Source organism: Crinia signifera, chromosome 5 (assembly GCF_055691185.1).
Source record: "Crinia signifera chromosome 5, ASM5569118v1, whole genome shotgun sequence".
In the NCBI taxonomy this organism is placed as follows: domain Eukaryota; kingdom Metazoa; phylum Chordata; class Amphibia; order Anura; family Myobatrachidae; genus Crinia; species Crinia signifera.
This window is the reverse complement of record NC_139221.1, coordinates 7,235,551-7,250,212: the sequence shown is the minus strand read 5'-3', so window position 1 is coordinate 7,250,212 and position 14,662 is coordinate 7,235,551. Positions and strand designations below refer to the sequence as shown.

General features: G+C 45.4%; 1 protein-coding gene across 1 annotated transcript; it reads right to left on the bottom strand.

The window, feature by feature from the left end:
* Positions 1-5,924: 5,924 nt before the first annotated feature.
* On the bottom strand, positions 5,925-8,324 carry LOC146079900 (uncharacterized). Its single transcript, XM_083186588.1, has 2 exons — positions 6,944-8,324; positions 5,925-6,732 (listed from the first exon to the last, which is right to left on the bottom strand). The coding sequence occupies exons 1-2, from the start codon at positions 7,557-7,559 to the stop codon at positions 6,263-6,265; spliced, it is 1,086 nt and encodes a 361-aa protein (XP_083042714.1). The 5' UTR covers positions 7,560-8,324; the 3' UTR covers positions 5,925-6,262.
* Between the last annotated feature and the right edge of the window lie 6,338 nt (positions 8,325-14,662).

The window sequence follows — 14,662 nt, the reverse complement described above, 5'->3', positions numbered from 1 at the left end:
CGATGCACTCACTCTATCCCACACGTGATGACTGCAGTGTCCCCTGCTGCCTCGGAGAAAGGTACCAAATTCCTTATTTCCTCTAAGGGTAGGAATTACTACAACCCCCCTGGAGGATACGTCCTCGAGCAGAACAGTGTTCCTAAACACAGCCTGCTACGTAGCAACTGAGCAAAAGTGCAGCCCAGCGTCTGCTGACAGCCTTCCGGCCTAACACCCTGGCAAATCCTACGGCCTAACACCACCAGGGTGGTTGGAAAATGCACGGCAAAACTACTACAAAAACAGTTAGGAAATGTATAAACCATAGTCATCGTGGCGTCGCCAGCAAAAACAGCAACAGGGCTGACAACAGCAGCTCTAGTCACGGTAGAAGAACCTCCTCTCCGCCTGTGCTTCACGTGCAGTTTCCTCCCCCACCCCATACATTCTCCACTGTGGGGGCTTCTGGGGCAGGTGATGTGGTGGCTCCTGATTTGTCGCCCGCTCTGCCCAACACTGACACGTTACACCATGTGGGTGCACTCGGAGGGGGAACGTCCAGAGTCCCATATCTACATCACAAAACATACCCAGAAAGATCTTAATATGTATAGTTTGGAGCCGAGCAGGGAAAGGGGGGGCATGACAGAGACTCATACAGATGTAACGCCTCTCAGCCAGCTCAGGGATTCGCCAGAGGCTAGGACAGTAGAGCAATTTATACATGCATGGGATAGGCCAAACATTTAAATTTTCGGATCAAATTGAGTTGAGGATACCAAAAGGTGAAAAAGAAGCAGACTAGATGGGGGAAGTGGTTCTTATCTGCCATCAATTCTATGTATACAAACCCAGCTTTCAATCACTGCAATCAGTTCATTTAGATGCAAGGGGGTTTATGTTGTAACTGCATGGAGACTCCCCCTAGCAGCCTGATCTCGCACCAGACCTGTGTATTTTTGTTAACAGCCCTGGGAGTTGGCAAACAAAGATCTGAGTCTGGAAGTGCAGTGAGAGCGGCAGTTGGCACAACTCGCAGCCACAAGTATTTCCAGATAATGAATCAACCGTAGAACACAAAAACCATTTGCTTTGCATTTTCTGGCAATGGTGTTTAGTCATGATATACATTTGGTGGGATACCCAAATACTAAGGCGAGTGTGAACTAAGTTTAATTGCTCTGACCATCTTCTCTCTCTTTGCTGTCACTACTTAATCCAAGCTTTCAAGACAGCAGATCCTCAGGAATGAGCCAGGACCCCGAACTGAAATACAGAGTTATTAATATCTGGCTAATCTTTGTTAACAGTTGTACATAGGCTCTGATTCGATTTGTCTCAGTAAGCTGATCCTTGTAACGCTGCCCTGGCGAAGGCACAAACCCCCCCGACGCAGTTTCCCCTTGCATGTGCCCGTACACAGTAAAATCATGGTGGAGACCGACTTATATTTGCGGGCTTCTGCCTGAACACAGGGCGGGTGGCCTCCCACCCCTGGCACACCTCATCCTGCCCGCAATCTGATGGGAATGACCATGAAACGCTAGGCGTTCTGATGGGCAACATCGGACTCCACTGCCCCAGCACACATCGCTTTGTGCGTCCGGCTCAGCAATTATGCAAGTCACCGAGTCCATAATCCCAGGGACCCTGCACATGCGCATAAATCATTATTTACAGTAAAAAAAACAAGAATGAACCGGAATGACCCCCATAATGAGCACACAGAATGAATCAGATGTTGGAAAAATACCTTAAGCCAGTGGTTCCCAAACTGTGTGCCTAGGCACCCCGGGGTGCCTCAGGACACTTGCAGGGGTGCCACGGGTTGGTGGACCAGGATCAATTCATATTATTTATGGGCAATGTAACAGGCAAAACCAGTGCTGGCGGCTGCCAATCATAATATATGTGGACAAACAGAAGCAAATCCTGTCCCTCACCAGATAACCGTGACATATAAACACAATGTACTTAATTTAATATTTTTTTTTCTGAATTTCTCAATAAGAAACATATGGCCTAAGGGTGCCCTGAAAACATTTTGATGCTCCAGGTTGCTGTATTTAAAAAAAAAATCTATGTTCTAAGCGATTTTGCAATTACCAACAAGACAACTGGATACAGTTATTACCGAGTACCACAAATATTCCCATTGGGCCTGTGCACAAACCTGATGTTTAGGGTATTCGTAACTGCCTGATCATTGTTCTGATTCACACCGTGCACGTGCCACATGGATGATTGATAAGCACCAAGGAGGTACTTCCACTGGACTGAGTACGTCTGCAAACCATAAGCTTAGGCCAATGCACCAGAATGACTGGCTTGCAATTGAGCAGCCTTGGAAGTAAGGAAAACAAATATGTAATGTGATCCTAAGTTCTGGCAACTTGTGTTTTAGTGTGGAAGCCACGACTTTTTAAAAAGCTCCAAGTTTACGAGAGCGAAACGCGTTAAGAAAGTAGCCGGTTACCCATAAATAGCCCGTGCAGCACCCTATGCGACCTCTAATTTGTCCTGGAGCGGTATTCGCCAGGAAGATAGGACCGTAGCCCCGCTGATAATATTCCGTCAGCCAGGAGGAGAGTGGTGAATTTGACCACTGATGCACACACTTTGCTAGCGGTGTCCAGTGGGGAAGCGAGTGGAGTTCCGACCTGCAGCTACCCAACAAACATCCTTCATTTGCCACCAGCACATGGATAAGGTGCACTTTACGGCGGGCTGAATTCGCTTAAAAGTGCTTGCACCTCCATGACACTACATTTTACTATCATCTCTTATGGATAGTGTGGGGGGTGCAAAAACCTCATTGCATGTCATACAAGTGTATAGCTAATGTAATGGCATCACACCCTATAAAATCACATGCGATTTTTCGGGAGATGCGATGCGCCGGGGCCAAGAGAGCAGTGAATAAATTACATAGTAAAATCGCATCGCGCGGCACTTTTCTTACGCAGAATCGTCCACTAAGCTATTTGCTTATACATAAGTACCTATTTTTTTTTCCATACTTACCTGATCTCCTGGTAGTGCCCCGACGTCCATGGTGTCACCCGGCATCCACGGCGGCATTGAGGAGCCTCTTCAGTGGGATCTCCGGTCCCAGGGGCGCATTGGGCAACCACGCAATGCACCCCTGGGACAGGAGATGCTGCTGAAAAGGATCCCGGAGGCCGCCGTGGACATCGGCGGACGAGGCAAGTGTGAAAATAAGGGGCGCGGGGGAAAAAAACCTCGAAGTATTCTGAAAAATCACCGTTTTCAGAATTTCAGTTTTTGGAATACACGGATAAGAGATCCCCGACCTGTATGAAGAATCCAATTAAAACATTTGTAATTTGCATATAAGACTCCATTGTATATTAGTGCAAAATCGTATTGTTAGCCCATAATCACATCGGTTACTATGCAGAGAGATAAACCATTGGGACCTGGAAGCATCTTCAAACAGGTTAATTACCTCTTTGTATACAAAAGAAGAATCTAGTTGAGCTACCTACTGCTCAAAAAAATGTCTGAAAAGAACAAAAATGATCATTTTACTTGCTGAGGAGACTTAGGGGGGTGTTTATTGAGTTCTGATATCTGACAGTCGGAAATAACCAACCCTTTTCAAGAACAGGTTGAATTTACATTCAACCTATTCAATTTATCCGACAGTCTTTCCGACTGGATGGATCTGCAAAAACAGCTGCAGATTCAACAATATAGTGGCCATTTCTGACAATTCAGATTTAACTTTTAAAAATTTTTAATCTGCATGGGTGACAATGCAGCCGCAAAAGTCCACATTGAATAGGTGTATACCGACCATCAGAAACATTGTATACTCCCTTTAACCAGCAAAAAGGAGCGCTTACCCCTATGGCATTCAAGAGAATTGTATTTAAACTCAATCAGAAAAGAACAATCTGTTAAATGCTCTGATTCCAGAGCCTTTTGGTTCCCAAGATTTAAGACCTGTATTACCACATTTACACCAGAATACCGGATCGGACCTGGGAAATTGAACACGGGATATTGCCAGGGCATGCCCTGCCTCAGACCCCATTTACACTGCACTTCAATCCGGGTTATTCCCGGGTAAGGCCCTTTCACACTGAAAACGGATCTGCCCTGTCTTTCCTTGCTGGTGTCATTAAAAATGGACCTTTGGGCTGTTTGAGATGAGGTCACAAGAAAGGGAAAAGGGAGGGGGTGGGTTCTGCTCCCAGCATTGCAGCAAAGATGGCAGACGGAGTAGCTGTGTTGCAGTTTGTGCTGTACTTTTCTGCAATAGAGAGTTTGAAGCAGCTTCTCACCCTGTGCTACTTGCTTCACACTTGGAGTAGGAGAGCACAATTCTTGGCTGAGAGGTCTAGATCTCGGCACCAATATTTGTGCCGCAGGAGAGCGCTGATATCATCCAGCCTTACCTCGATTTTGCGGCTGACGACCATGCGGGATCGCAGGATCTGGGTCAGAGACCGGTGCCACGGAGAAGCTTTCATGCAGACCGTGGAATCTTTTCAGGAGGAGCAGTGGATGGCCCACTTCAGGATGTCACGTGCTACCTTCTATTATATCTTGGATCTACTTGGACCAGTCCTGACTATGCAGACCACCCACTACCGTCGGCCCATCAGCCCAATGCGGAGATTAGCCATTGCCATTTGGTGGTATGCTACCCCTGGGGAGTACCGCACAATCTCCTGTTTGTTTGGAGTTGGTATTGCCACTGTCTGCAGGATCATTTACCAGGTGACACAGGCCTTTGTGGATACCCTGTACCAGCGGTTCATCTGTTTGCCGGAAGGACAGCGCCTTGATGACACCATCCAAGGCTTCCAGAGGCGTGGTTACCCGCAGTGTGCAGGTGCTATAGATGGGACCCATATCCCCATCATTGCTCCCCGTGACAACCCTGCGGACTACTATAACAGGAAGGGGTGGCATTCTATTATACTTCAGGCTGTTGTGGACCACCAATACCGGTATGTACATATTTACAGTTTCCATATTAGGAACCTTTGTAAATGAATTTTAATAGCTCTAACGATGAAAAATATTTTTTTCCCCCATTTAGTTTTACAGAGGTCTTTATTGGCTGGCCTGGGCGTGCACACGATGCTAGAGTGTTTGCTAACTCTCAGCTGTATGAGATTGGTGAGGACAAGCGTGGGGGATGGCTTTTCCCTAGACAGGTAAAAATATATTGTACACATTTTTTTCCTCAGATGGACCAGACTTGCCTGCCTGTTCCTCTCCATGCATGATTGCTATCACCTGTGGTAATACCCTATTTTTTAAACATTTACAATTAGCTCCTCGCAGGTGATTGCAATCTTGCAAGGACAGGATCAGGTGTGATGGGCCCATGTTTTTTATTTTACTGTGGTTTAGACGTGTGTGGTTTAGACGTGTAATATTTCTTTATAGTAACTATACTCTTAAGGCTGCTTTGTATAAATAGTGACAATCGCTATTTTTTTTTTTATAGAAATCTATTTTCATAGATGAAGTAGAGATCCCGGTCCACATAATTGGGGATGCTGCTTACCCTCTACTACATTGGCTCATGAAGGGATACACACAAAATGTTGAGTTGTCCACGGAAAAGATAACCTACACCCACACCCTAAGTTCTGCTCGTATGGTAGTGGAAAATGCCTTTGGCCGGTTAAAAGGACGTTGGCGCTGCCTGATGAAGAGGAACGATGTGGACCTACAGTTGATGCCCCACGTAGTTGCAACCTGCTGTATTCTACATAACATTTGTGAAATACAAAAGGACCACTTTCTTCCAGAGTGGAATGTGCAGGACACAGGGGGCAATCCTGAAGCAGCAGATTATGAGGGGGAGCATGTTGGCAGTGCAGAAAGAATCAGGGCCACCATTGCAGCAAACCTTCCCTCAATGATTTGAAATAAAAATCAGACACAAATCTTCCAGTTGTTTGCTTTATAATGAAAATATGCATCAAACTGTACATACATTTCACATCTTGTTTATAGATGTTATTCATAATGAAAGACCAAGATATGAGAGTCCAACTGGGAATAGAGAACAATTGTAAAACTTTGTGCCCATACAGTTTAACGTCATAGGACACATTATAAAATAGAACTGTATGGTGACTGCTCCTATATATAGAGAATCACACAAATCTTAAGAAATAAAGTGCAACCTTTCTAAAGACTATAAAAACATCAGTGCAACCTTTTGAAAGATTTGAAAAATAAGTAAAGTGCAACATTTTGGAACAATATTTTAAGACTAAAAGTTGAAAACTTAGCTCAAATTCCGGTACACGGAAAACTCTGGGGACTCTAGGATTGGTGGGTCACTACTAGCAGCACTATTGCCAAAGTTATAATTGGGCCCTCTATATTCTGGTGTCAGCTGGTTTGGTTGGGTGTTAGTAGATGTGGCAGGATTGAAACTGACACCTCTATTGTAATGATCATATGGGTTGGGTGGGTACTTAGGTGGGTGGTGGGGATGTGGTGCAGGTTGTGTGAAAAAAACGCCAAATGTACGTTCTAAAAAGGACATTTGCCTATCTTGCATTGCCAGCAATTGAGACATAAATGCCTGCTGGTTCTGTCTCTCAGCTTCCAAATATTTGTCCATGCGCGCATCCTCCTTTGCTTGGACATCAGTATCCAATTGGCGTAGATGGTCAACTATCACCGATGTCATCGCTTTAGCCGCTACTTCAGACCGATTAAGCTTTTTCTTTTTGGCAGGAACGCTGTACACTGTAATTTAAAAAAAAAATTAACATTATACTTCCATGTTAAGTGTTATATAATAAACAGCAGTTTTGTTTGCCAAAATGTGCTAGTGGCCTTCTTCCACCTGCATGCTAGCAACATACTGCAACAGATACTGGGCCTCATCCCGCCATAACCCCACGTTGGTTGTTTTTACTATGTCAAATGTGTGTAAATATATAGAATGTCTACTTACAATTAGAACGTAATGGAGTGCTTCGATTGGGGAGCGTCGTCTGACTGTTTTCTTCCACAACATCATCTGTGGCTGCTTGGGCGCTGTCAGACTGCATGGAAGCATCCATTATATTCTCTGCTGCACCATCATCACCAAACAGCAGCGGTGAAGCCGGGCTCATGTGTGCTGACATCTGCGTGGCTTCAGAAGGCGTTGAGACTGGCGGGGACAGCTGGGAAGCCTGGGTAGTCGGTACATCATGGCTGTCCTGGCTGTTGTCCGTCTGGCTGCAATGGGGTGCTATGGAGGAGGACAGGGCTACAGGGTTGCAGAGTGCCGTGTTTCCAAAAGCACTGTAGCACAGGTCATAGTGCACCCAATCGGGCCTAGCTGCACCACTTTTCTTGCGCTTCTGGTCATTCACTTTGCAGAACTGCTTCCGCAGAGATTTTAATTTGTTTACAACCTGCTGTTGGGAGCGATGAATACCTCTGGATGCCAGCAATTCTGCAATATTGCGATACACCACTGCATCCCGAACGGTGCCGGTCATTTGGCGGCGAATCTCCTCATCTGCCCTGATTTGCAGGAGCTCACGTACCTCCTTGTCAGACCAGTTGGATGTATTGGACATGATGGCTCAGATCAGGCTTGGGGTCAGCCAAAGTGGAAAACACTGCACAGGCAGTGTGTCAGATCAGGCTTGGGGTCAGCCAAAGCGGTTAACACTGCACAGGCAGTGTGTGCTGCAGCAGATGAGACTGGAGTGTGCTTGTAGCGTGGTAGCGCGTTAACGCTGCTGCTGCGCTGCTACATGCGCCCTGTGCGGGTCTCCAGCTGATGACATCATCTGCCAGAGCCGCAGAAGCTCCAATCAGCTCTTTGCGCCCCTCTACCCACCAAATAACCCGGATAATGGCCGTTTACACTGCCCTGAGCCCCGGATAAGCCCCGTGTCCGACCCTGAACATTTGCCGGGTCAGATTCCCGGGGAACAGTACCCGTGTTATTTTTTTTCACCCCATTTACACCATGCCCTGCCCCGGACTGGAGCGGCAATATCCCGGGTCCAAAGTCTGGTGTAAAAGGGGTATATGTCTGTCTGAGATTGCCAAAACAAACATTGTACACCCTCAGCCAGAAGCTCCCAATATAACATCGGTCACAGACAAATCTGGTGTACGCATCAGCCAACCCACTACCAATATATCACCCATTTGATCGAATGGACAACATCACCCAGTGCATACCCTGCTTATGTTATGTTACCTATCACATGGACTATTTTGTTTGTCTGTTACGGAAGCAAATTAATATCACTTTTACACCAGGTAAGTAGAGTCCCCAAGGTAAGTGCACTTACTGGTAAAGTGCACTTACCTTGGGGACTATAAATACCACTTGGGCCCATACCCACATCCAATTATCCACCTGTGGCGCGCCATATTGTTTTTATTCCATGTGATTTTACTGCATACTTGCCTACTTTTGAAAACTAGTTTCAGGGAGATTCCAGGTGCTACCAACAACATATCATGCTCCGCACCAAAGGGCATGTCTGGCTCCACCAATTTACTGACACTCAGGGGTGTGTTCTGCCTTGGCAGGTGAAAACTATAGCATATCTCACAACTCATTTTGATTTAAACTTGGACCTGCCGCGCCAAAGGCGTGGCCGGTCCAAGAGGGGGTGGGGCATTGGGGAGAGGGCATGGCCTAGCACCGCAACATCCATTTTCATCATTCCTAGCAGCTCAGAGGTGCGAATTTGCACCGATACAAACAGGTCTGAATCTGGGCCAATGTGCACAGCCCACCATATATTACATTATACACAGCCCCTCATATTATATACAGCCCCCCATATTACATTAGACACAGCCCCCCGTGTTACATTAGACACAGCCCCCATATTACATTAGACACAGCCCCCCATATTACATTAGACACAACTCCCCGTATTACATTATACACAGCCCCACCATAATATATACAGCCCCCATATTACATTACACAGTCCCCACACACACATTACACAGAGTACCCACAGTCATATGACAGCCCCCTCTCCCCCAGACTAGTACACATAGCCCCACAGTAAATCCTACAAGTGCCACATTACACACACAGCCCCTCACTCCCCCAGTACACAGCAGTCACCTGGCTGTGTTGCCCCTTCCTGGGAGGTGCAGGGAGCTGGCAGTGTGGTGGATAGAATGTGACGGCAGATAAGAACCACTTGGCCCATCTAGTCTGCCCCTTTTTTTAAACATGTTACCTCAAACCATATTTGATCCTTATTTTTTTGTAAGGATATCAATATGCTTATCCCAAGCATGTTTACATTGTACTACTGTATTTGCGTCTACCACCTCTGATGGGAGGCTATTCCACTTATCTACTACTCTTTCTGTGAAGTAATTCTTCCTCACATTTCCCCTGAATCTTCCTCCCTCTAGTGTCAGTGCATGTCCTCGTGTTCTGCTGCTCCTCTTCCTGTGAAGAATGTCTCCCACCTGTACCTTCCTCCCCCTAGTTTCAATGCATGTCCCCATGTTCTGCTGCTCCTCTTCCTGTGAAGAATGTCTCCCACCTGTACCTTCCTCCCCCTAGTGTCAGTGCATGTCCTCGTGTTCTGCTGCTCCTCTTCCTGTGATGAATGTCTCCCACCTGTACCTTCCTCCCCCTAGTTTCAATGCATGTCCCCATGTTCTGCTGCTCCTCTTCCTGTGAAGAATGTCTCCCACCTGTACCTTCCTCCCCCTAGTGTCAGTGCATGTCCTCGTGTTCTGCTGCTCCTCTTCCTGTGACTAATGTCTCCCACCTGCACCTTCCTCCCTCTAGTGTCAGTGCATGTCCTCGTGTTCTGCTGCTCCTCTTCCTGTGACTAATGTCTCCCACCTGTACCTTCCTCCCCCTAGTGTCAGTGCATGTCCTCGTGTTCTGCTGCTCCTCTTCCTGTGACGAATGTCTCCCACCTGTACCTTCCTCCCACTAGTGTCAGTGCATGTCCTCGTGTTCTGCTGCTCCTCTTCCTGTGAAGAATGTCTCCCACCTGTACCTTCCTCCCTCTAGTTTCAGTGCATGTCCTCATGTTCTGCTGCTCCTCTTCCTGTGAAGAATGTCTCCCACCTGTACCTTGTTATAACCCCTGATATATTTGAAAGTTTCTATCATGTCCCCCCTTTCCCTTCTCTGCTCTAAAGTATACATATTAAGATCTTTTAGTCTTTCCCGGTACGTTTTGTGATGTAGGCCATGCACCATTTTAGTTGCTCTTCTTTGTACAGTCTCTAATGTATTTATATCCTTCTGGAGATATGGCCTCCAGAACTGAACACAATACTCTAGGTGAGGTCGTACCAATGACCTATACAGTGGCATTATTACTTCTTTCTTTCTACTGCTGATACCTCTCCCTATGCAACCAAGCATCTGACTTGCCTTCTTCATTGCTTTGTTACATTGCCTACCTGCTTTTAAGTCCCCTGAAATAGTGACACCTAGATCCCTCTCTTCCTCAGTAGTTTCCATTATAGTGCCATTTATACTATATTGAGTCTTTGGATTTCTGAGACCCAAGTGCATTATTTTGCATTTTTTGGCATTAAACTGTAGTTGCCATTCTCTTGACCATTCCTCTAATCTACCTAGATCATCAATCATTTGTTTTACCCCTCCTGGTGTGTCTACCCTGTTGCATACCTTTGTGTCATCTGCAAAAAGGCACATTTTACCCTCAATTCCATTTGCAATATCACCAATAAAGATATTAAAAAGCACCGGTCCAAGTACAGATCCCTGGGGTAGTCCACTTGCAGTGGTGCAAGTAGAAAAAATGTCTTAGTGGTACTGTGCCGAAAAAATGGGCGTGGTCCTCTCCCCCCTTCAGTCTCCCGCTTCCCTTCGGAGGGGAGCGCATCACGCGTCTCCTCTCCCCCTCCAGTCGCCCGCTTCCCTTCGGAGGGGAGCGCATCACGCGCCCCCTCTCCCCCCTCCAGTCGCCCGCTTCCCTTCGGAGGGGAGCTCATCACGCGCCCCCTCTCCCCCCTCCAGTCGCCCGCTTCCGTTCGGAGGGGAGCGCATCACGCGTCTCTTTCCCCGGCTTCACTGTGTGACTGGGCCATCAGCCAATCATATCTCACGGGCTGGCTCCGTCCCGCGAGCCCAGTCACAGTGACACAGGGAGGGGAAGGAGAGACGCGCGATGAGCTCCCCTCCGAAGGGAATCAGTTGTGGCTGGGTGTCGGAGGCCACACCCCCTGCCACTTACATATGCGTGCATGCGCATTAAGGACTTGGGGGGAGTACCGCCATACTTGCACCCCTGGTGTTGTGTGTTTTAACTTTAACTGTATCTTTTAACTTTAGTCTGCAAAACACACAACACCCATTCCATCTTCTTCTCATTCATTCCAAACAATCAAAGCATACAGGCTGAGGCCTTTTGGTTCAGATGCAAAATTGTTGAGGCCCAAGCCCACTCAACAATTTTGCATCTGAACCAAATGGGCTTAGCAGCGCCTTAAAAACACTTCAGTTACATTACAGACAGTCATTTAATGTGAGCTCAGTATTAGCATACCCACTCCGACCGTCACTGTCTCCGCAGGTCTCCTAACGCGGGCTGACAGGCTGACTCCGGCTTGCCCTGGCTGGCCTCCCCCTCCTGTTTGCTGCATCAGTGAACTCCCGCAGGTGCCCGCCAACTCGTCCTCTGCAGAGTTTAAGCGCCGACGCGGCACACATTAGGACGCGCCGGTGCCATGATGTCAAGGCGCATTCCGGCGCATTCACAGTGTCAGCGCTCGCCGTGTCTTTATGATGGGGTACCGGCACTTTATGATAAAGTGGTACGCCGTACCACCCCGTACCGCCGCACTTGCACCCCTGTCCACTTGTAACCTTTCCCTCCTTTGACTGTACTCCGTTCACTACAAAAAAAGGAAGGTTTGTGTCAGCGCCTGCTGTTTAAATAATTGTTTACACGGTTCTCTTAAAAATATATAAATTTAATTAGAATAAAAAATATAAGTGTAACAAAATACAATTCATATAATTACATACATATAATAAAAATAATAAAAAATATATCTCGTATTGTGAATCAATTGGCAGCAAAAAAAACTTTTTTTCCTTTTTTAGGAGGTATAATTGGCGACAGTCCTGTAATAAGGTAAAAGAATGCTGATATGAATATTACCATCCCTTGGCGCAAGTTGTTATGTTGGCCAGTTCGGTATCTTGTGACGCTTTGAGGTTCTGTTTGCCTTATAATTTCAAAGGCTCAAGGATCCTGAATCGACAGTCCTAATTTCCTTCTCCTTGGAACAATTAGGGACAATTGGAAACCCAAAATATTTTGAAGTGTCCAGGAAATGATTTTTGAAGGTGGACGTCTCAGGGATAAAAAGATGAACCAGGTCACTTGTGTAATAAAGGATGGATCAGCAATAGATAGATCGCTCTATCTATCTATTGCTGATCCATCCTTTATTACACAAGTGACCTGGTTCATCTTTTTATCCCTGAGACGTCCACCTTCAAAAATCATTTCCTGGACACTTCAAAATATTTTGGGTTTCCAATTGTCCCTAATTGTTCCAAGGAGAAGGAAATTAGGACTGTCGATTCAGGATCCTTGAGCCTTTGAAATTATAAGGCAAACAGAACCTCAAAGCGTCACAAGATACCGAACTGGCCAACATAACAACTTGCGCCAAGGGATGGTAATATTCAGATCAGCATTCTTTTACCTTATTACAGGACTGTCGCCAATTATACCTCCTAAAAAAGGAAAAAAAGTTTTTTGCTGCTAAAAAGTTTTTTTTGCTGCCAATTGATTCACAATACGAGATATATTTTTTATTATTTTTATTATATGTATGTAATTATATGAATTGTATTTTGTTACACTTATATTTTTTATTCTAATTAAATTTATATATTTTTAAGAGAACCGTGTAAACTATTATTTAAACAGCAGGCGCTGACACAAACCTTCCTTTTTTTATTTATTACTATTTTGGGTTCGTGACTAAACCCTGTGTCAGCTGCCTTTAATTGCGCAGCACACACCACAAATTTTCTTCCGTTCACTACAACTCTCTGTTTTCTGTCCTGCAACCACTCTCTTATCCATTCAACTATCTTAGAATCCAATCCCAAGCTTTCAAGTTTATTTAACAGTCTGCGATGTGGGACAGTGTCAAAAGCCTTACTAAAGTCTAGATAAGCTACATCTACAGCCCCACCTTGATCTATTACTTTAGTCACCCAGTCAAAAAAGTCAATAAGATTTGTTTGACATGATCTTCCCCCAGTAAACCCATGCTGTTTTGGATCCTGTAAATTGCTGGTTTTGAGATATTCTACAACTCTTTGTTTTAAGAGTGTTTCCATCAATTTCCCTACTACTGATGTAAGGCTCACTGGTCGATAGTTGCTTACCTCTTCCTTGCTTCCACTTTTGTGCAGTGGGACTACATTCGCTGTTTTCCAGTCCTCTGGGAGTACTCCAGTAGCTAGTGACTTGTTGAATAATTCTGTTATTGGTTTTACCAGCTCCCCTTTAAGCTCTTTTAGTATCCTTGGATGTATCCCATCTGGCCCCATTGATTTATCCACTTTCAGTTTTGAGAGTTCTGTGAGGACTTTCTCCTCTGTAAATGTACTTGTCTCTCCCTCAGTTTTCTGACTATACTTACAACTTAACTGTGGCCCTTTCCCCTCTCTTTCAGCAGTGAATACTGAGCAGAAATAATTATTAATATTATCTGCTATTACATTGTCCCCCTCAAGAAAACTTCCACTCTCTGTCTTCAGTCTAATTATTCCACTTTTTGTTTTTCTCTCACTTATATACCTAAAAAAAATTCGTCGCCCCCCCCCCCCCCCCTTTACCCACTGACTGGGCCATTTTCTCTTCAGCCTGTGCTTTTGCACATCTGATTACCTTCTTAGCCTCCTTCGGTCTAACAAGATACACCTCTTTGTCCTCATTCTTCTGCGTCTGCTTAAATTTCTTAAAGACCAACTTTTTTGCTTTCACAATACTTGCTACTTCTTTTGCAAACCACAATGGCTTTCTTTTTCTTGTGTTTTTCCTAACTCTTTTGACACAAAGTTCTGTTGCTTTTAGAATTGCACTTTTAACTTTTTCCCACTTATCCTGCACTCCTTCCAAGTTCCTCCACTCTGCCAAAGAATCCCTTACAGAGTTTCCCATCTCTACAAAATCAGCCTTCCTAAAATCTGACACCTTTGTTTTTGTGTGCGATGAGTCAGTCTCTGTCTTTATTTTGAACCATACTGTTTGATGGTCACTGAATCCCAGATTTTCACCCACATTTATGTCAGATATTCTGTCACCATTTGTAAGTATTAAATCTAATATTGAGTCCTTATGAGTGGGCACCCTCACCAATTGCTGGAGGGATGCTCCTTGCAAGGAATTCAGCATGTCCCTACTTCTGGTGGAACTTGCAACAGGCAGCTCCCAGTTTACATCAGGTAGATTAAAGTCTCCCATGATTATCACCTCTCCTTTTAATGCCATTTTATTGATGTCCTGCAATAGGCTCTTATCAAGTTCCTCTTCCTGACCTGGTGGTCTGTAGATCACCCCTATACGAAGAATCGCCTTCTCCCCTGTTTCTATGGTCACCCAAAGGGCCTCAGTTTTTTCTTCAATACTTTGTATTAAGGTAGTCTTTATATTTTTTTTTCACATATATT